The sequence below is a fragment of the Chiloscyllium punctatum genome, chromosome 7 (genome assembly GCF_047496795.1).
Source record: "Chiloscyllium punctatum isolate Juve2018m chromosome 7, sChiPun1.3, whole genome shotgun sequence".
NCBI lineage: Eukaryota > Metazoa > Chordata > Chondrichthyes > Orectolobiformes > Hemiscylliidae > Chiloscyllium > Chiloscyllium punctatum.
In genome coordinates, this window is record NC_092745.1 from 115153169 (window position 1) to 115176395 (window position 23227).

At 39.7% G+C, this 23227-nt stretch overlaps 1 protein-coding gene across 1 annotated transcript in view; it reads left to right on the forward strand.

Moving 5' to 3' along the window:
- The window catches only part of LOC140480070 (divergent protein kinase domain 1A-like), a 62778-nt gene that overhangs the window by 25848 nt on the left and 13703 nt on the right, over positions 1–23227 (forward strand). The window contains exon 2 of the mRNA XM_072574672.1: positions 15833–15967. Within this exon, the coding sequence (XP_072430773.1) occupies positions 15833–15967 (135 nt within the window). The remainder of the gene's footprint in view (positions 1–15832; positions 15968–23227) is intronic.

Sequence of the window (23227 nt, forward strand, 5' to 3'; positions counted from 1 at the left end):
TTAATGACCTTCGCTCTGTCATCAGATCATAAGTGGGGATATTCACCGATGATTGCACAGTGTTCAGCACCATTCGTGATGACTCAGATACTGAAGCAGTCTGTGCTCAAATGCAACAAGATCTGGACAATATCCGGGCTTGGGCCAACAAGTGACAAGTAACATTTACGCCACACAAATGCCAGACAATGACCACCATCAATAAGAGGCACTCTAACCACTGTCCTTGATATTCAATGGTATTACCATCACTGAATCCCACACTTAACATCCTTGGGGGTTACCATTTACCAGAAACTCAACTGGACTCACCATGTAAACACTGGCTATAAAAGCAGATCAGAGACTAGGGATACTGCAGAGAGTAAGTCTCCTCCTGACTTCCAAAAGCCTGTCCACCATTTACAAGGCACAAGTCAGGAGTGTGATGGAATACTTCTCACTTGCCTGGATGGGTGCAGCTCCAACAACACTAAGCTTTGACAGCATCTTGATCGGCACATCTACAAACGTTCAGTCCCTTCACCATCAGTGCTCAGTAGCAGCAGTGTGTACTACCTACAGGATGCACTGCAGAAATTCACCAAAGATCCTTGGACAGCACCTTCTAAACACATGACCACTTCCATCTGGAAGGACAAGGGCAGCAGGTACTTAGGAATGCCACCACCTGCAAGCCACTCACCGCCTTGACTTGGGAAATGCCGCTGTTCCTTTCGTTGTTGGGCCAAAGTCCTTGAATTCCCTCTTTACCAGCTTTGTGGGTCAACCCACAGCAAGTGTGCTGCAGTGGTTCAAGAAGGTAGCTCACCACCACTTTCTCAAGGGAAAATAGGGATGGACTATCAATGCTGGCCAGCCAGTGACACCCAAGTCCCACAGATGAATTTAGAAAGTTTATATTTTAACCTGGTGTCATGTGATTTTTCAGCTTTGTCCACCCCAGTCCAACTGGCACCTCCATATCATTTTTTTTCCCATGGCCCTGCAAAGTTGTTTTTTTTTTCCAGCTAATGAACCAATTCTGCCTTGAAGATTTGACCCTGACTTCCCCCACAGGCAATGCATTCAGATCCTAATAGCTCTCTGCGCTAAAGTCTTTTTTTCCCCCTACTTTGCTATTTACCTTAAGTGTATACCCTCTGCTTCTCAATCCATTCACCTGATGTTTCTCCTTTATCTATTTGTGTTCAGATACCTTTTTTTTTTCCTCCACACCCCTCTCCCATTTTGAATACCTCTACCAAATCTTCTCTCAGCCTTTTCCATGGAAAACAGTCCCAGCCTCTCCAGTCTCTCGTTATTACCAGGGATAAGGAATTTCATTCTTGAGACTGTTTTTTCTAAAGCCTGCCTATTGATCTCCTCCTTCCCAAGGTGTGATACCTAGAACTGGATAAAATACTTCGGATGAGGCAGAACCAAAATTTTATACAATTTAATGTAACTTAGTTTTAGTACTCTATAGTCCTATTGATAAAGCCCAGGATGATGCATTCTTTCTTTCTTAATGACTCTCTTAACTTGTTTTGCCGTCTTCAATAATTTATACATAAGTACAATTTGGTCCCTCTGCTTCTGCATCCCCTTTTAAGATTGTGTTCTCTATTTTGTATTGACTCTCTGCATTCTTCTTAACAACCTGTTAATGCCCTCTCCATGGTTCTACTCATCATTCTGTTGTTTCCATTATATTGTTTTAATGTTAAATTCTGAAACTGTGCCCTGTACACAATAGCCTAGGTCATGAATGTAAATGGGAAAGAGTGGAGGTCGCCCAATCTGTAGGGATTTTCACTATAAATCATCATCCAGTCTAAAGACAACTGTTCATTCACCAACCCATTGTCAGCCATGAATTGTCTTCATGAGCAGCTAATCATTTTCCCAGATGCAGCAGAAATGCCAAATTCTTCCCAGCTACAATCATTTGTGAAGAAGGGTCACTGGAGTGAAATCACTAACTCTGCTTTCTCCCAGCCTCCTTCCATAGGAGCATCCTGGCCTAGCATGGTGTGGTAGCCTCCTGGCCTGGCGTGGCGGCCGCCTGTAGGTGCCTCCTGGCCTGGCGTGGCGGCCTTCTGGCCTCCTGCAGTGGCCTGCTCCCGTGCGGGCCTGCTGACAGTGTGGAGTCGGAACTTGGTACAGACCGGAAGCTAAGTGCCAGCATGTATACTGTTTTCTGTAATGCTTGACGTTTTATTTCTCGAACAGATCTTGTAACAAAAGCGGTACTTTTGTATGTGCGTCGGCGCTGTAATTGGCAACGTATAAACAGTACTCATTGAGTATATGTGACAATAAAGACTAATCTATTCTCTTCAGATGCTACCAGATCTTCTGCGTCTTTCCACTATTTTCTGTTTTTGTTCCTGATTTCCAGCATCTGCAGTTTTTGTTCGTTCATCACTGTTTTGTTTCCTGTCACCGTCAACTTCATATCCGAAAGACTAGTCCTAATTTATTTTCTCTGGTCTTGAGCAGCATTTTATTGAATGGTTGAGAATGATTGTTTGTTTTTAAATGACTTGAGAGATTTTAATTATGCCATCAGCTGCAAGCTATTTAAATCTCCTCATAAAGGAAGCTCATGGAAAGTTTATAATTAAGTCAAGAAAAGAAATGAAGTTTTGAAATAAGGAATTTAGTTCATGTGGTCTTTTTTTTAAATGGTAAACTGAAGTTTTTTAAAATTGTTGAAGTTTTCAGGTGTCTTTTTGGATCTGCAAGAGAGATTAACTCAATGCTATTCAACCTGATGTGATCTTGCTTCGCATTGCACAATGAGCAGTTTTCTTGTGCAATTGATGATCCTGTCAACCATATTACAATGAGTCCTGGATGAGAAGGTTGTGGGTTCAAGCCTGGTTTCAGTACTTGGGTCATAATCCAGACTCTTGTTTCTCTTCTGCTTTAAAAGACCATTATTCTGTGCAATTTTAGCTTCCTTGCTTTTCTACTCTGTACTCTTACTGATAAAGCTCTGGATAACATGCTCTATTAGTGACTGTCTTAACCTGTCTTGTCACCTTCAGTTGGAAGGTGCTGAAAATGTTAGGATGAGACATTTAACTCAAGGTGGTCTCTGTCAAATGGACGTGCTAACTGTTTTGACCTTTTTCATATTTAAAGAAGAGCAGTATAGTTTTGTTAATGGAATGGCGATTAGTAATCCTTCAACTAATGCTCCTGGTCACTTATTTCATAGCTATTTCTCTGCAGGTCACACATTGTCTTGTGTTTTGTTACAGTGATGAGAGAAATGTGTAATTTACCTGTTGATTGTCAGTATAAAGTTACTACTGCAGTATACCTGTATACGCTTTTTTTTGCTCTGTATCTTCACATCTGTCCACTTCCTTCACTTTCTTTATTCCAAAGATGTTTGCAATCTCCTTACACATTCACTTGATGTATCTATCAACACCCAGTGCATAAACTGATGGTAGAATAAGCGCTCGATTTGGAAAACAACGAGTGCAACCCTTTGAGGCAACAAAAGCAAGTAAAGAAGAAGGAACAAGATAAATGTGGGTGGCACGGTGGCACAGTGGTTAGCGCTGCTGCCTCACAGCACCAGAGACCCGGCTTCAATTCCCACCTCAGGTGACTGATTGTGTGGAGTTTGCACATTATCCCCCGTGTCTGCATGGGTTTCCTCCGGGTGCTCCGGTTTCCTCCCACAGTCCAAAGATGTGCAGGTCAAGTAAATTGCCCGTAGTGTTAGGTTAGAGGTATGGGTCGGTTGCGCTTCGGCGGGTCGGTGTGGACTTGTTGGGCCGAAGGGCCTGTTTCCACACTGTGTACTGTAATGTAATCTAATATAATCTAATAAATTTTTGGAACATCATTTTCAATTGTCGGCCTTGGGTAGTGGTCAAAATGCAAAAAAGTGGATGAAAAGTTCAAGTAAAAGGTTGAAGTTGTCTTCGTAAAGAATTGAAGTTTTGATATTTTAGCCCAATTTGTTAGATTATTTTCAACCAATGCTTTTTGCTGCTTTATTTTCAACAAAAGTGCACGTGTTGATTTCTGAATGATGTGCACAAAAATGTAGGTACATGCATCACTGGTGAACTTCTAAGTCTGATCAGCATTATAGCTCATGAAATATATATTTATAATGGCATTGAACAGATCATTGATTCCTATTTTCAATTGGGAGGGCTGTGTAGCAACCTTACAGAGACCGTCTTTGATTTGGAACTAAATCTCATTTTCAAAAAGCAACAGGCTGGTTTTCTAATAGGTATGTGAACTTCAGCTGACCGATACTGCCCAGTAAAGTAGTAATTTAATCATCCTATTACTCTAGTTTAAAACTGGGCTCACATTTAAACCCTAAGTGATTTTAGGATATAAAGCATATATTAGGATCATCAGTTTTATTTGCATGATTTATTGTTGCAATGGGCACTTTAACCCCCATTATATATTTAGCTTGGTCAGTGTTTTCTACACCATGTTTAAAAGGGATGTCATGGATATATATTTACATTTTAGATTTGCAGAGATTTACACTATTTTTATCAGGTTTTCTGCAGCTATTCCACTGACTGAACAATGGAAACTTGCATCCTAATCATTTGCCCACATCTAATATTAGATTAATTGATTTGATAGTTATTTGGTTTATCTTTCACTCCCTTCTTAAACAAGGTTGTTATGTTGCTGTTTTTTGTCTTCCAACTGTGTGATGTGTAATACATGACATTTTGTATTCACATTTGCAAAATCATGTGCAGGTACTTTGTCACAAACAAAAAGCCAAAAGAAGAATCAGAGACAATTTAAAAAAAATTAAATGTCTATAATCTCCAACAACTTCAATCTGAAGGAATGAAATTCCATGTATCTCTAATACCAAATAACTCTATTTAAGATTCATAATGTTTCTACCATGTCACTTTATACTGTCATGGATAAGCCCACTTTTTGGACAATGTAGTGGGTATCTAGTAAAGATCCAATACGCATTCCCTGTGTTGATGCTGATTCTCTCAGCCAAATAATAAGATCGTATGGCATGCGAGCAGAAATTTAGGCCATTCAGTCCATCAAGTTTGCTCTGCCACTCTATCATGGCTGATAACTTTCTCAGTCCTATTCTCCCACTTTCTCCCCATAACCCTTGATACTCAACAACCTGTCTATCTCTGTCTTAAATATACCCATGACCTGGTCTCCACAGCCTTCTGTGGCAGTGAATTCCATATGTTCTCCACTCTCTGGCTGAAGAAGTTTCTCCTTATCTCCGGCTGTGTGCTGACGGGTCCTAGTCTCATCTCCCAATGGAAACATCTTCCCAATATCCACTCTGTCTAGGCCATTCAGTATTCTGTATGTTTCTTTAGATTTCACCCCCCCACCCCCCATTCTTCTAAACTCCATAGAGTATAAATCTTCTAATGTGGGAGAGTAACTTAGACAGCAAATTCATGATTTCAGAGTGTCCCTCAAATGTGCACTCACCAGAAGTTGATGTCTGATTTCCCAAATTTTGCCTAAAGCAAAATTAAAACCTATTCCTCCGTAGTTATGAATGCTTTTAACATTTGTATTTTGAATGATTTATGCAATCGTTTCCATGCAACTTGCTCATGATCCAAATTTTCTTGGCAGATTGTTTACCTTGATGATTTTTCACCTGGATTTTTAATTTATTTTTTTGCCAATCGTTGTCTAGAACAGTTTTTATCCGCAAATCATGACATGGGCTTCAAATTTCAGTTTTGATTTCATTTTTCTCATTGTTTGATTTAAAAATCATTCATGATCGATTTAGTTTCACATTAACACACTAGTTAATGTTGCAGTTTTGCTTTATTTATACTCTTTGATTTCAGCTAATGTGACAAAACCCCAATCTCGCTCTCTCGCACATACGCACGCACACATAGATTGCATCCATATCTGTGGTTATGGTGATGTGGATAACTTTAAACAAGTGGAACACAAACTTCCAATAACATCAATAGTTTTAAATGCCAGTAATGACTGGGCTTACAAAATGCAATTTCTTCTGCAGTCTTTAGTTTGTTAGCACTGAGGGCAAGAACATTTGAGCCATTTGTACTACACAGACGCTTTCAGAAATATTATCCCTTGTACCTGAATGTTATGGTTTCTGACATTTATTTCGCTGCAGTGAATTATTCAGGGAATGTTATAGGACCATACACAATTTAAATCAAGTTCTATACTTTGGCAATGCCATTTAAAAGAAAAATCAGCTAAGATGCCTGAATGACTACCACTTGGTGGCCCTGACATCCATCATTATGAAATGCTTAGAGGGGTTAGTAATGGCACACACCACCTCCAGCCTCCCAGTTTGCCTTGATCCATTAGAGTTTGCCTACTGTTGCAACTGGTCCGTGGTAGACGACATCTCCCTGGCTCTACACTCATCCCTGGAACATCTTATTAACAGAGACACTCCTTTTGATTTTGGACTTTAGCTCTGCCTTCATCCGAATTCCAGTCAAGCTCCTCTCCAAACTCTGAGACCTAGGACTCTGCCTCTGCCTCTGCCTCTGCTTCTCCCTCAGCATCTGGGTCCTTTGATTTCCTGACCTGCAGACGACAACTAGTAAGGACAGGCGACAACACCTCTTCACAACAATCCTTCGATTCTGGTGCCCCCCAAGGCTGCGTACTCAGCCCCTCGCTATACTCCTTATACTCTCTCAATTGTGTGGCTAAATTCAACTCCAATTCCATTTAATAAATTTCCTGATGACACCACCATAGTGATTTTGGATCTCAAACGACAAGACGGAGTACAGGAAAGACACAGCTCAGTGGTATGGTGTAAAGACCATAATCCCTCCCTCAATATCACCAAAATGAAAGCTGGTCATCTCCATCAGGAAGTGGAGTGGACGACACTTGCCTGTCTATATCTGTGGTACTGAGGTGGTCGAGAGTTTGAGGACCCTAGAAGTAAATATCACCAACAATCTATTCTGATCCATCCATCATCCATCCATCCATCCACATCAACACTTCATTCAAGAAAGCGCACCGACACCTCTACTGTCTCAGGAGGCTCAGGAAATTCAGCATGTCCACAATGAGTCTGCATTTTCACCGAGGAGAAAGTGAGGACTGCAGATGTTGGAGGTCAGAGTTGAAGAGTGTGGTGCTGGAAAAGCACAATCAGTTAGGCAGCATCTGAGGAGTAGGAGAATCATTTCAAACTTTAAACTCTTCAGCAATTAGGAGGTGGCCCAAGGGGGCTAAGAGAAATGGGAGAGGAGTGGGGCTGGGAGGAAAGTAGCTGGGAATGCAATAGATGTTCTGCCCAAGACTGCAAGAAATTAGAGTTGTGAACACAGCCCAGCCCATCTCACAACCCAGCCTTCCTTCCGTTGATTCTGTACTTATTGCCGCCTTGGGAAAGCAGCCAACGTAATCCAAGACCCCTCCCACCCTTCTCTTCCACCCTCTTCCATCAGGCAGAAGTTGCAAAGTTTGAACACACTATTCAAAAACAGCTTCTTCCCCACTGTTATCAGACTTTTGAATGGACTTGTCATAGTTTGTCTTTCTCTGCACCTTCTCTGTAACACTACATTCTGCATTCTATTACCCTGATGTACTTAAAGAGTACGATTTAAAATCCCTATAGTGTGGAAGCAAGTCATTCAGCCCATCGGGTCCATAGTGACCCTCTGAAGAGCATCCCAAAAAGATCCATTTCATCGCTGTAACCCTGCATTTCCTATACCTAACCACCTAGCCTGCACATCCCTGGATGCTATGGGCAGTTTAGCATGACCAATCCACCTAAACTGTACATCTTTGGATTGTGGGAGGAAACCGGAGCACCTGGAGGAAACTCTCGCAGACACCATGAGAATGTGTAAAACTCTATTGGAAACCTAAACAGTATAACAGATACAGTAACTATTACAAATTAACTATTCCAATATAATAAACATGCCCCTTGGCAAGAAGGAAAAGTCAGACACAGATTCTCACATGCAGTTCTCCTGTCCTGGAAGGAAAAAAGCGCAAAGAGAATATTCAGTGAGAGTAGCAGCCAGGAAATCATCACAAAAGGTTCCAACGCTGCGATATAAATAGTTTTTGAGGCTACTAACAAAAAGTCAAAACCCAAAAATCTAGATATGAGAGAGCTAGCCACACCTAATCAGTCTGCATTTTTTTAAAAAACGCAAGGCCTCCTAAGCTGTTTACATTACCCTAGACTGTTGCATACCTCTGCCTTCCAACCTCTCTTCAAAAGAAACTAGAACAAAATGACCTTTTAAAGCTACATGATGGTATGTCACACTTACCTGTTTTGTGCCATCCTCTTGCATCTGTGGTAGGTTGTCTGAAAATATTTTGCAGTATGTCATGCATTTATGTGACCCCTCTTTCTGGTGCTCTCCACTTTGTTCTTGAAGAGATCTGTGTCGATTATTTAGTCCTGGTCAAGCAGATAAGATGTTAAGTTACTTTTCTTGGTATCACTTTTTACATGTGTTCTTACTCTTGCAAATTTGAGCACCTCTTTTGTTTTAGGGTCTGCATTTGCAATTTGAAACTCATGCCTTAGCTAAAATAAAATGGTAATTTCAGCTCTAGCATTAATCTTGCATTTAAGCAGCCAAAAGTGGTCAATATAGTGGCACAAAGCACAAGTCAGCTTCCCACAACACGTTCAGCTGAGGCAAGTGTATTAGAACTTTGCAGCATTATCTGGAAAGAATTATGTTCAGGGTGCCTTGTTGTGTCTTTTGCCTTGGCTGGATTTTGTTCACCATCACCATAATTTGCATTGGTTATTCAGATAATTGATCCTGATTTCCCTCAGCGTATGTATGTATAAGTAAGTTTGAAGCAAAGTACAAAATACCATTTCCACAATGTAGTATAAATGTACCACTGTCATAAATATACGCAGGAGCTAGCCATTTTTCGAAGGTGAAGTGATTCACCTGTCAAAGATGAAAATTTGACATTAAATGTTAAGTCTACTATAACATAAATTCGAAAATCTGCATATTGGCTTTACACTGGGCTTTCATTTAGTGCATTGGCATAATTCTGCCTTGTGTTCCCTGATCAGTGTTTAACCTACTCTGTCACGAATTTCGAGCAGCTAACCAAGTGTGTGAAACACCACTGGCTGACTTGTTTATGCTGAAGTATTATTTAAGAAAATAAATTCTCCTACTGCTATTGGTACGGAAGGGCTTTTGCCCAAAACGTCAATTTCGAAGCTACTTGGATGCTGCCTGAACTGCTGTGCTCTTCCAGCACCACTAATCCAGAATATTATAAACCAAGGTGATATCAATGTAATACCTTCTGAAAACAGCTTATGAGTCTTAGTTACAGAATTAAAAAGGACATGAGGGACAACTATTTTAGGCAGAATGGTGAGTGTAGAATGACCTGCCAGAGGAAGTGGTGGATGCAGGTACAATTCACATATATTTAAAAGACATTTGGGTTGATACCTGAATAGGAAAGGCTTGGAGGGATCTGGGTTGAACACAGGCAGGTGGGAACATGGTCGCCATGGACTGGTTGAACCGAAGGGTCTGTTTCCATTCTGTATGAATATGATTATGTATCTATTTTCTCCACTGACCTTTAATTAAAGAATTGCATATGTAGGATATTCGGCACAAAAGCAGAATACTTTAGCCCAGCCAATCGAGTTGGCAGTCAAGAGTATGCAACTGGAAAAGCACAGCCGGTCAGGCAGCATCCGAGAAGTAGGAGAATCAACGTTTGGACCATAAATTCTTTTGTTTTTAGGAATGGGGTTTGCGGGCCAAGGGGGTTGAGACATAAATGGGGAGAGGGGGGTGGGGCAGAGGGGAAGGGAGTTGGGAATGCGATAGGTATATGAAGGTGAGGGTGAAGGGGATAGGTCGGCAAGGAGGGTACAGTGGATAGATGGGAAGGAAGATAGACAGGTCGTGAGGGCAGTGCCGAGTTGGAAGGTTGAATCCGGGATGGGGGGGGGGGGGGAAGAGAGGAAAGAGGGAAGAGAGGGAAAATGAGGAAACTGAAATCCACATTGATCCCTTGTGGTTGGAGAGTCCCAAGGCAGAAGATGTTCCTCCTCCTAGGCATCAGGTGGTAAGAGTTTGGTGATGGAGGAGGCCCAGGGCCTGCATGTCTTTGGGAGAGTGAGAGGGGGCGTTCAAGTGTTCAGGGGTGGTGGGGTTGTGGGGTTGTTTTGTTTTGTCCCTGAGATGTTCTCTGAAGTGCTTCGCAACTAGGCGTCCTGCCTCCCCAATGTAGAGGAGACCACGTCAGAAGCCACTGATACAGTAGACGATGTGTGGAAGTGCAAGTAAATCTCTGGTGGATGTAGAGGGCTCCTTTGGGGCCTTGGACAGAGGTAAAGGGGGAGGTGAGGGTGCAGGTTTTGCAATTCTTGCATCGGCAGGAGATGGTGCCGGGAGGGGAGGGTAGCCTGACCGGCTGTGCTTTTCCAGCACCACACTCCACTCTGATCACCAGCGTCTGCAGTTCTCGCTTTCTGTCAGCCGAGTCAACATTCCAGCCTCCTCCCTGTTTACTTTTTCCTTCTATATGATTGTCTAGACTTTGATTTAAATTCACTTGGGTTATTTTAATACCAAGTTCCACATTGCCGCCATTACTTAGGCGAGGAGGTTTATACTGTTAACGGCCTATAGCAATGCTCTCCTGCAAAAGGAACCATTCTTTCTGTATCCTCTGGTACCATCATTGTAAATATTTTCTGCATCCTCTCCAGTATCTCTCATAATATAATTGCATGCAGCTTTTTGTTCAGCCCATGGAAGGTTCTTTTGCAGGTTTAGAATTATATCCCTAATTTTTAATTCGAATAGTTCTTGTTTCTCGTATTTTTCCCCTCCCTTTTTAGTAGGGAATTTCATTTTTAACCGTCACTGTTATGCTGGCAGGTCTACATCTCATTGGATATGTACATGAGAAAAAAGTGCCTTCCACAATTTCAGTTCTCTGTTTAAAAACCTTTTTTATTTCCTGCTCTTAATTTGATGCCATACCTAAGTCCCTCATTCTAGAATGCTCAACCATTGGAACAGTGACCTATCTCTTCAGGATTCTAAATGCATATAGATATGGAGCACTTGGACTGCCAAAGGGCTTTCAATAAGGTGACTTCCAAGTGGTTTATATCCAGGATAAGGGCTCTGGAGTAGGAGTTGATCATGATGATTGATTAGCATGATTGATTGGTTAATGAATAGGAAGCCAAGAGTAGGAATATTTTATTTTCTAATCAACCAGTTCAGAGACATTGTTACACACTTTAGGAGCAGGTGGGATTTGAACCAAGGAAGTATTTGCCCAACAGCAGGGACACTGGCACTACACTCGTGTAGTTTTGAGCTTTTTCAAGCTGTCAGGTTGTGATATTGGAGTGCTACAAGGAGCAAAGTTGGTGCCTCAGTTATTTATAATCTTGATTGATTGTGTAGATGAAATAAAAAATACATATTCAAGTTTGCACTTGATAGAAAACTAGATGCAAATACAATCTGAGAGGCTGCACAGCAGCTATAAAAGAGGTATAGACAGATTAATTGAGTAGGCAACAAGGCAGCAGATGGAGGAAAATATGCCTAAATGTGAGGTTATTCTCTTGTTGCGAAGAGTAGAAACGTAAAATAATTTTTAAAACTGTGAAACTTCTGAATAATTATGCTCAGAAATACTTGGGTACTTAAAAGTTAATATGCAGATACAATAAACAATTAGGAAGATAAATGACATGTTGACCTTCTATTCCAAGGAGATTGAATTGCACAAATAAGGTTTTGCTACAGTTATGCAGGGCTTTGGTGTGGTCATTCCTCAACTACAGTTCAATATTTTAAAGCAAGAATTTACTTGCATTGGAGACAGTTCAGCAAGAGTTCATTAGATTGGTCCATGGGAGGAGAGTTGTTTTATGTTGCAAGGCTAAGTAAATTTGAGTTTGTATTATTTTGTCCTTTTTCGAGGAATCCGTGGTGATATCATTCAAAAATTCAGTATTTTAAAGGGGCATGACAGGCTGGGCACTGAATGGTTGGGGAATCCGGAAGAAGGGACATAGGTTCAGGATAACAGAAGTTCTCTATTGCACAGGGCTGCAGATTGTTTTTAAAAAATTTCCTGCTGTGTTGAATGCTGTGGAAACACAACTTCAAATCCGACTGTGGTAGCTGGTGGAATTTAAATTCAACAAACAAATGTGGAGTTCAAAGCTAATATTATGGTGGCCATGAAACCATTGTAGATTGTTATTCCTATCCAGTTCACGAATTCCTTTAGGAAAGGAAATCTGTTATTCTTACTTGGTCTGTCTTACGAGTGATTTGTGAGCAATGTAGTTGACTTTTAACTGCTTTCTGCCTTCCTATGAATTAGGAGCAGAAGTGTGCCATTCTCCTCTTCAAGCCTATTCCCCCATTGAATAAGTTTATGGTTGGTCTGTTTTGTGTCCCAAAGTTCACATTCCCATTTACCTCCCAGTTTAACCTTTGAAATCCCTTAACTGAAAAGAACTGTCCTTTTAAAACTATTTAATGGCCATGCTTCTAATGCCTTCTGAGACACAGTCCTCTGAGGGGGAAAATAGTACATCTCATTTCAGTCTGAGAGTGAATCTTAACTTTTGAAACAATGCCAAGTAGTTCTTTAAAAGATAAAGGTAAAGTAAATTCAACATTATCTCAGCAGACATTTGGGCTGTGCACTCATTATGGAGAGAGGAGACTGTTGGTGGCTTATCCTGTGGGTCACCATGCCTCAGGAGGGAAGAGATTGGAAAGGATTGTCCTTAATCATAACCTCAGCTGGTGTGGGAATTGAACCCCTGCAGTTGGTATCATTCTACATTGTAAAGTAGATGTGCAGCTAACTGAGGTAGGTAACCCCAAATAGTCTGTACATCCTGACAATAGATGACACCTTTTTCATGTCCATTTTGTCAAGACCATTCAAGATATTACGCACTTCAGTCAAGTCAGCACCCTGTGTTCTAAGCTCGAAAAGAAACGAGCCCAATCTGTTCACACTTTGCTCCTCAGGTAACTCCTGCATTCTGGGTCTGAATGTGGTAATCCGTGTCTCAACTATCTCCAATGAATTTACATTGTTCCTTAAAGAAAGGGAGCAAAACTGGTCACCATATTCAAGATGTGACTTCATCAATTTCCTGTCTAAATTAAAATTATTATCCTTTACATTTTTGTTTGGTTACTCATAATGAAGGATAGCATTCCATTAGCCAGCTCAATCACTTGCTATACCTGTGTTGGGAAGTTGGGTAGAGTAATTGTAGATTGGGAGGCAGAAAGTTAGAATTTAGTGTTTGTAAAATGGGGAAAGCATTGCTTGGTCTCTTTAAAAGATGGTGTTCTTTTCTGTGCTTAGTGATTAAAATGGATGTCTATGAGCAGCTTTGGGGTTTGCAAGTGCACAGAGAACACAAACTGAAACATTTGTATCAAAAGGTAGTTTGCTGGCCAAGTAGTAGTTTTTATCAAGACAAAAGGTTTTGAATTCAGCCAATCAATTTGAACCAAGCACTTGGATGCCAAGAACCTATTAAACTTTAAACTTAAATCTGGTTTTGACAACATAGGATTGGTCCTATGTAAGGAATATTGTTACATCGTCACGAGTATAAAAGAAGGGGGCAGTTGGACAAATATCCCAGAGCTAACAGCGCTCCGTTCTCTCGAGAGAAATTGACTCTCTCATTCATCTAGGTATTACAGAAAATGTTACCTAAATAATAATGGTACCAACCTCGAAGAATCAGAGGAAAAGGTGTTTCCGACAGAAGAATCGGAGGAAGCATTCCTAATAGAAGGACTCGATGGAGGAAGGCACAGAACATTCCAGAAGACATGTAACCTGGCTAGAATTTTGAGACACTAAATTCTTATTTTTGTTATAAGTGGGATTTTTATTTATTGAAACAGCATACCATTAGAATCTTGTTTTATTTGGGAATAGTTAGAAGGCATTTATTTGGTTTGTTAATAGCTTAATTAATTTGCTCACTGTTTGTTAGCTAAATTGTAACTTGTTAATTTTAAGGTGAATGTCAGCAATTTATTTTATTTAAGTACTAGAGGTTGCTGAAAAGCTGGTTACACAACTTTTCACATTCTCTTTACACATTGTAGGGCGAGGTGCTCCTCTTTTAAGTGTTTCAGTTTTAGGTCTCAGAGGGGAGTCAACCTCCACTTTATAACACCAGCATACAAATATTTTGTAAATTATGCATTAAACGTCTCAATCCCTCTACGTGTCAGAATTGTGCAGTTATTAATTAATATTCTGCTTTTATTTTCTTCCTGCCAAAGTAAATAACTTCACGTTTTCCCACATTATACTGCACCTATATTAGTCTGCATCCTTGTAATGCTTTCTTCACAAAATACTTAGCTATCTATCTTAGCATCTGCACATTTGCTATCATGCCAATCACTTGGATGAGGCTATGAGAATGTAAATCAATCTGAAGAAGACCCATTTATGTATGCTGTGCTTTCTGCCAGCCAATCCATCTTTCATCCATGTTAATTTATTATCTCCTGCACCAAAGAATCCTACTTTGCACCTTTTCATATGCTTTCTGGAAATCTAAACACTGTACACCAATGATCTCCCCTTTATCCATACTCCATGTAATTCCTTGAAAACATTTGTAAAAATAGTTAAACATGATTTTCCATTTATCAAAACTAGATTGACTTTTCCCAATTATTTTTGAGATTTTCTTTGAATCCAATTTATAACCTTCTGATTCTAATACCTTCCTGATGAAGGGCTTATGCTTGAAGCGATTCTCCTGCTCTTTGGATGCTGCCTGACCTGCTGTGCTTTTCCAGCACCACGCTCTCGACTCTGATCTCCAGCATCTGCAGTTCTCACTTTGCCCTGATACCTTCCCCACAACAGATCAGTCCTAGCAACGTACTAAGTTTAAAGAGCACTTGGGGATGGAAAACAAATTCAAGTCTTGCTAGTGATACCCTCCCTTCAGGAGAAAATAAGTGAAGAAGAAGCCGGCGCAACATGTCATCCCATTCATGTCTCAGTCAAAGCAAAATGCTCAGACGCAGTATAGTTTTACCTCCTCCAACTTTATTCTGGGTCTAGAGGGAGACCGAATGGATGCCCATGTGCACAGAGACATGAGTTCTCAGTCTTCTCTTGAACAGCAAATTCTTAATGAAATTCATAGTCACCTTGCAGGGAGAAGCATTCAGGTAAGGCAACATGCATATTGATTGGGTGACCATTACAATCAGCGAGTGTCAGTAGTAAAGATCAAGCCTTCTGCTGTTACATAATGAATGTTTTAACCTTGTTAACTAGCACTAAATAATGAATACTTTTGACTTTGTTAACTGACTTTACGTACTGAATGTTTCTTCATCTTGTTAAATGGCTTTACATAACAAATGTTTTTCCACCTTGTTAACCCACTACCCTTGCCTCCAACACCTCATTGTTCACTGCAAATTCTTATTTGAACTGAGTCATGCTAGTTGAACCTTTTTTTGTTTCACAAAACTCAAAACTTAACTCTTTCCCAACCTGCTCAGACCCTATACACATTCTCAACAGGTCGATTATGGTCATCGTCATTTCCTATTTCTAGATTATTTTTCTTAATTTCTATTAGTCTGATATCTATTGAACTCCAAACCATTGGATACCTGTGATACTGAATTAGTTTGTATGTTTTTAAAAGGAAATCTGTTTTGGGATGTTGAAGCATGCATAATTTGTTTTGAGATTAATAATTATGCAACAAATGCCATTTTTTTTGTCCCCACAGGCCCGCTTGCCATGTGTACGTGTCAAATACCTCTTCTTTTCATGGCTTGCAGTATTTGTTGGGAGTTGGGTAATATATGTCCAGTATTCTACTCATACAGAATTGTGTCGGGCCCATGACTGCAAGAAAATAATTGTAAGTATTTCTGTTCTATAGCATCTGCTGTTTGGTTTAAATGTATTAACTTTGTATCACATTGTCACATCTAAAAGGTAAATTTAATATTTTGTCCCTTTTCATGGTTTAATCATTCTGTATTACTTCAAATGCTGAATGAAAGATGTCTCCTAGTAATAGAGAAAAGTTTGCTTTATAATTAACATCTTCATTGTGAAATGTAAAGATAGTGAAATTTTTGTGTGAATTATGCAGTAGTTCTTTCTCTGCCTGTCGTTAACTTTAAAACAAGGTACATATGGATTTATGAAATAAATTTGTTTCTAAAATATGTTTAGTCTTGTAGAGTTAACAGCCCCATAGTCCCTTACTGCTTTTCAGTTGTATGTTCATCAGTACTTATTATAGATGTTTCAGGTCCTTGTAAACACACGGGCCCTACAAAAACCCATATTATAATATGGACAGAACGCATTACTTGGAACAGCAAACATTGTATGAAAATTATGTAGAGGTTTTGTTTAAGTAGGTGCTTTACCTGGAATTAGTTGAAGTGCTGAAATTACTTCTATGACCATTGTTGCATCATGTTATTCACTGAATCTGAAGACTTCCTTTCTTGCCTTAACCATGTTTCTGCATATAAACAATCAAGCCAACAAAGCCATTGTTGTAGCCTGTACAACAAAAAACTTTCAAGTAGAACACTGCATCAATTTCTTCAAATAAATTATGGTTTTTGAACTTTTGTATATATTCATTGTTAGTAAAGTCTCTGCAGCAATTTATATGTATACCTGTGCTGTGTGGTCAATTTGCTGAGTAGCAGACTTGACAACAATGTGTGCTAAGTTACCAAGTTTCTGTTTCATTTGAGAAAAGGCTGTATCAAAGCTTTCTCTGGCGAAAGTACAACTTCAGTGAAGTGTAGACATCTGTTGGTGAGTGTTATTTAACAATACCAGTTCAAAGAAGAGTAAGACAGGCCACACCCCTCTGTCCCTGTGGAGAAAGTATGTGAGCACACTTATTCCTCAGCACTTTTGAGAGTGCTCTTGTTAAATCTTGAATTATTCTCATTTCTCTCTTCAGTGTCTGTGTGTTAGCATTATAACAATTTTATTTATGATTTTGTTTATTAAGGTTTTTCCATGTTTAGATTTTTTTTCCTATTCTCATTGGTTCACAACAGTCTGGTTCTACATCAAATTTGGATGTATTGTCCAGTTGTTCAGGTAAGTTTGTTACATCATTTTCTTTACCTATCCCATTGCTTGCAAGTTATTTCTTGTAATTATTTTTTTTAAATGAATTTGAGAGAACCTAGTAATCAATGAGAAAACTTGATAGTGTCCCAAGTTTCTGCCATTTTTCATTTAGCTAAACGTTTTGATTCTGCACACATGAACACAGTAAATATTCTTTTATGTATGCTAGTTAGGTTATTAAAATATGAAATAATATCCTTGACTTTATTTTAACAAGGAATCTTGTATATTTATGTATATGTATTCTGTCTCTATCTCAAGGTTAATCAGCATGGTATTGCCACCACCTGGGGTGATAAGGAAGTGCTATCTGCTTGATATTTGTCTTTGGGGTATGGGTCAGCATGCATTTGCTGTGCACAATGGCATTTTTATTTAGAATTTGCCAGCACATGTCTGTCTAGATATCTCTCTGTGCAACAGGCCTGCATCAACCAGATTTTATAAAGGAAGCACTGACACTGAATGTAGCTTGCAGCAAGGACGAAGAGCCACAAATAGCATGGTTGGTGGTTTACCCACCAAAACATGCCCTGCAGTTGTTCATGTCTTGTTTTGATGCAAAGCTACATGAGTACTTATGAAAGGAATCATCAGCCACAGCTGCTCAAATCTATTGAAAGTGGAAGACATAAGGATGGTAGCACTGGATTGGTTACATGACCATCCAGGAAATGGAAACCATATTTTTAAAAGAAAAAGAAATTGCCCTGCACTAAATTCCAGATCTTTAGCAAGACACCATGTTCACAACAAACTGTTTGCATGCTAACCATAATGTGTTAATTTACCTGACCCAAAATACCATTCATTACGCCCAAACGGAACTATATTTATGCATTTATTTTTATTTATGTATGTATGCCACATATTACATAGGAGACAGTGCAATCTGAGGTGGTTGATGGAAAGTAAGAGTAAGAAGTTCCCATGCAGTCATGTAATGGGGCGAATTGTAGGAACGTTGTGACAGATATGAAATCATGTTGCATTTAAATTCAAGTGATACTGTGCTCAACTGCCAGCAGAGACAGGCCAATAATTCTTGAAAGCTGAGTTGCTTCTATGCAGTAACAGAAGGGCCACTGAAGACACATTTGGAGGGAAGGACTTAACAGCAACCACTGTTCCCTTGCCTCATGCAAGTACACTATTTAGTTGGTGGAACAATCTATGGCCAAAGCTTCAATTCTTCCTCACCCCTCCTCAGGGCAACATGTTGGTCAGCCACTCAATATGTTGCTGTTTAAAGTATAAGTCTTTAGATCTCTGGCATGTGATACAAGGAAAGATGAACAAGTCTCTTTATGAGCGCTATTGATGACATCCAAGCAAGAGTTATGTGCCTCAATGTGCTGGTATTAAGTCTATACAAAAAGCCACTGGCCTTATCACGAGATCCCCAGTCTCTTGTCCTGTTGTTTCCTAAAGGGAACAGATTTGCCCTGAGGAGGGGTGAGGAAGAATTGAAGCTTTGGCCATAGATTGTTCCACCAACTAAATAGTGTACTTGCATGAGGCAAGGGAACAGTGGTTGCTGTTAAGTCCTTCCCTCCAAATGTGTCTTCAGTGGCCCTTCTGTTACTGAATAGAAGCAACTCAGCTTTCAAGAATTATTGGCCTGTCTCTGCTGGCAGTCCCTGAGGTTCAGTGTTTTCAGTGAAACAATGCAGGAAAATTTCCAGTCACCACCTGCTCCACTGTTATTTTAGCATGTAAGAAGTATACAGCAGATGACCATTGCTACCTTTAGTCACCAAAAGTTAATCTCAAATGCACTCTAGTAATAAGCATTCAAGGCGCTCTTGCCTGGAGAATGTCAAATAGTCACAATGTTCTTGTGAAGGAATTTCTCCACCTGTCAGTCCTAAATGCCTCCTTATCCCAAAATGATGATCCCGATCTCTGGACTTGTTAGCCAGGAGAAATGACCTCGAAGAAGTGTTAGTGTGTGTTTTACTGATCATGTAAACAAAACCTTGGAATGTGAATGTTCTTCATGCCAAATCCCTGCACAGATCTTGTTTTAGCCTACATCTGTGAATGAGGAAACATTTAAGAAGATGGATATTCAAGTTCATACATGAGTTTCTTGAATAGTGGAGCAGGCTCCATGAGCCACTGAACAACTCCAGGTGTGTGCTGACGAAAAGCATCGAGAGAAAATAAAGAGGAACCGAGAACATCACACACCAGAAATTGACAACAAAGTGCTCTGTCAAAGCAGTTATGCTGCTTGCTGCTAAGAAAATTAGGGAGGCCCACATTAATGTCATGCGCAATTCGAACCAGTCAATTTGTAGTGTTTGTACAACTTTGACACAGATTTATGAATAAGTTGTCAAAGATACCGTTCTAGTGGAATATTTGTATTAAGCATACTAAGCTAAATGCTGAAATGTTCTAATTATTTGATTGTATAGAAATGGATTGATCATAAAGGAGGTAATAAAGGGAAAACTAATGTTTCTACCAACTTGAAGTCTGTCGATTTCCATCTATTTGAAATGACCAAAAATAATTTGAATTCACTGCAGACCATAAAAGTGCTAGAACTACATAATTTCTTGTCACCAAAAGGTTTCAGATCTTTTTTCCTTCAGCTTTTACTTCTGTAAGTGATTCACAGAACCAAACAAGTGTGCAGAGCTCTGGAAATCTTCTCTGCCCCTCCACTACAACTGCAAGATAAAATCTAATGTTTGTACAGGATGTAAAAGTACACATTATAGCTTTACATCAAGAATGTCTTGTATTTTTTGAAATCCCATCGGCAGCCATTTCTGTGGCAGTCGATGTTATGTTGCCTCCCTGGTGTCAGTCAGGGGTGTGTAGAATTTTGTTGCACTGAAGGAAGTCATTTAGCCTATCATGCCTGTACTGGCTCCCAAGGAGCTACCCAGCTTGTCCCATTCTCCAGCCCTATCTCCATAGCCCCCGTCAATTCATCCCTTTCAAATATTTACCTAGTTCTCCTCTGAAATCTCCCAAGGAGTACCCCTCCACTCTCCCAGATAGCACATTCCAAATCCTAACAACTCTGAGTAAAGAAGCTACTCCTCCACTTACTCCTAGCTCTCTCGTTGGCAAGCTTGAAATTGTGGTTCTTAGTTACTGACTTACAAACTAGTGGAAACAGAATATCCTCTTTCACCCTGTCAAAATTGTTCATAACTTTTAACACTTCAGTAAGATCACCTCTTATTCACCTTGGAACACAGAAGAGTAAGCTGAATTTCTCAAATCTTTCCTTGTATTGAAAATCCATAATTCCTGGTGTCATTCTTGTAAATCTCCTGTGAATCATCTCCAGGGATTCAACATTCTTCTTTAAATAGGTGCTCAGAACTGAAAGCAATACTCTAAATGTTGTTTTACCAATGATTTGTGCAGGTGAGGCTTTTATACTCTGTATCTCTATTCATAAACCCAAGGATCCTGTAAGCCGCCTTAACTGTTGCACCTTGCCTGGTCACCTTTAGAGAATTATGCATGTGAACCCTAAGTGTCACTCTGCTCCTGTACTCCCCTTGAAGTTGTACCATTTGAGCCTATATTGGTTTGTTTTTCAACCAAAATGCATCACCTCCTATTTGTCTGCAATGAAGTTCATCTGTCAGGTATCTGCCTATTTGACCAACTTGTCAATGTTCCTCTAAAGTTGCTCAGCATCATCCTCACAATTCGTTATTCTCCCTAGCTTAGTATCATCTATACATTTTAAGGGATTTTGTTCCCAACATCCATCTCCAAATCATTTTATATAAATCAAAAATAAAGCAAGGGTCTCAACACCAATCCATTGGTACATCATTTTTGATTCATTTCCAGTCTGAGAAATGCCCATCTGTACCTTCCCTCTTGCTGCCAAGGACCCATTAATCCCAAACATTTCCAACTTGCAAATGAACCTACCAGGCACTGTCAAATGCTTTAAGTCCAAACCACAACAGTACATCATCCACTGTATGTGTCACCTCATCAAAGAACTCCATTAAAGTTGTCAAACATGACCTACCCTTGATAAAGCCGTGTTGACTGTCTAATATTACCTTATTGAAGTGTATGTTTATCCTAGCCTATATTATGACCTCCATCAATTTATGCACTGTTGGCGTCAAACTAATAGGTCTATAGTTTGTGAGCTATCCTTTTCCTCTTTCTTAATCAATAGCGTTAAATTTGCAATCCTCCAGTCCCCAGGGAATAATCCTGTGTTCAAAGAGACCTGGAGAATTTCTGTCAATGACTCCATAATTCACCTTCTTCCCTCCGATAGGATGCTTTCCATCCAGACCTGGTGACGTCTACTACTAGAGTCTTGCCAGCCTTTTTAGCAGCTCTTTATCTTTCTTTATACTGTTAAGTTGCTCAATATCCACATTTTCTAATTTGGTTAAGACAGGCAAAATATTCATTTAGTACCTCTGTCATGCCTTTGCTACAGTGAGCAGTTTACCCTGCTTGTTTCTTTGAGACCCACTCTATCCTTAGCTAATTTTTTACTATTAATATGTTTGAAGAACAGTGTAGAATTTGTTTTGGTGCAACCTTGCCATCCTTTCCTCGTGCTTCCTCTTAGTCTTCCTTTTTCCAGCCTTAGCCTCTCTCTTGCATTTGAGATCCTCTTTCTGATTTATACTGCTAACATTATTATTTCAGTATGCATTATCTGTCTCCTTTTACTCATTTTCTCATCAATATCATTTGTCATTCAGGATATTCTAGCTAAGGGTGCCCTGTATTTATTTTATGGGTATGTTACTTACCTTGGACCCTATTCATCTCTTTCCTTTTGAAAGTCTCTCATTTTTCATCTACTTCATCCATCAAAATGCGTTTTGAATCAACTTTGACCCCTGAAATCTGTTTTCCAGTGGGCCTCTTAATCCTTGACTGATTGATTTGATTCTTTTCCAACTTAATATTGAATTTTATTATTATTGCTATTTCTGAAATGCACCCCCATGCTGATGTGCTCTGTTTGACCTGCCTGATTTTCTAGGGCGAGATCCAGTACAGCTGCTTCCTTGTTAGGGCAGAAATGCACTATTCCATAAAGTTCTCCTGCACACATTGCAGGAATTTCTTTTTTCCATATCCCACTTTACCTTATTCCTAGTCTACCCTAGGGTAATTGAAATCACCAATTATCGCAACCTGACCTGTCCTGCAGGTTTCCATAATCTGCCTACAAATACTGTCGTCTTGTTCCCACCATTTGGAGGTCCGTAATAAATATCCAATAAAGTCACCACTCCCTTCCTGTACCTCTGACCATATAGTTTCTAATCCAGGAGTTCTATCTTGTTCAAGGGTTATGATACCATGCTTTTTTCACTCGCCCTGTTTCGACTAAAAACCAGTATACGGTCCTTTTCTGGCATGAACCTGTTTCAGTCAATGCTGTTTTGTCATATACACATTGAGCAGTTTCTGCTTCCAGTTCCCCAAGTTTGTTCTCCATGCATTTCAATACATAAATTTAACCCTGCCCTTTATCTATTTATTGCTCATTAGGAGTTGACCATTTCTTTGGTTCATTCTCAACACTTAAACCTTTCCTCATCCTTCTGTCCGCTCACCATCCCTCTTTTGCTCTCACTAGTACTTTGAAAACTAAGCCCAGTTATCAATGCACCCTCTACCTTACAAGTTCGTATCTATCCTCACTATGCTGTTTACACACTCAACCAAGACAATAGTTCCATTTAGGCTCAGATGAAGCCAGTCTCTTCTGAACAGCTTTCTCGTCTCTCGAAAGTGATTGCCATGTCCCAAAAATCTGAAACCCTCCCCGTATCATAAATCCTGTGTCCATGGAATCGTGAATTGCAAATTCCTAGTTGCACCAAAAACTAACAAACGTCGGTATTCATAGGCAAAAAATGAGTTTCAATTATTTTGAACCGTTTTAACTTATTTTTAATGAGCTCCATTCTTTTGAATTTCATCATACATGGGAGTTCTTAGGAATGGAAGGTTTATGGAAATGGAGGAATGAGTGTAC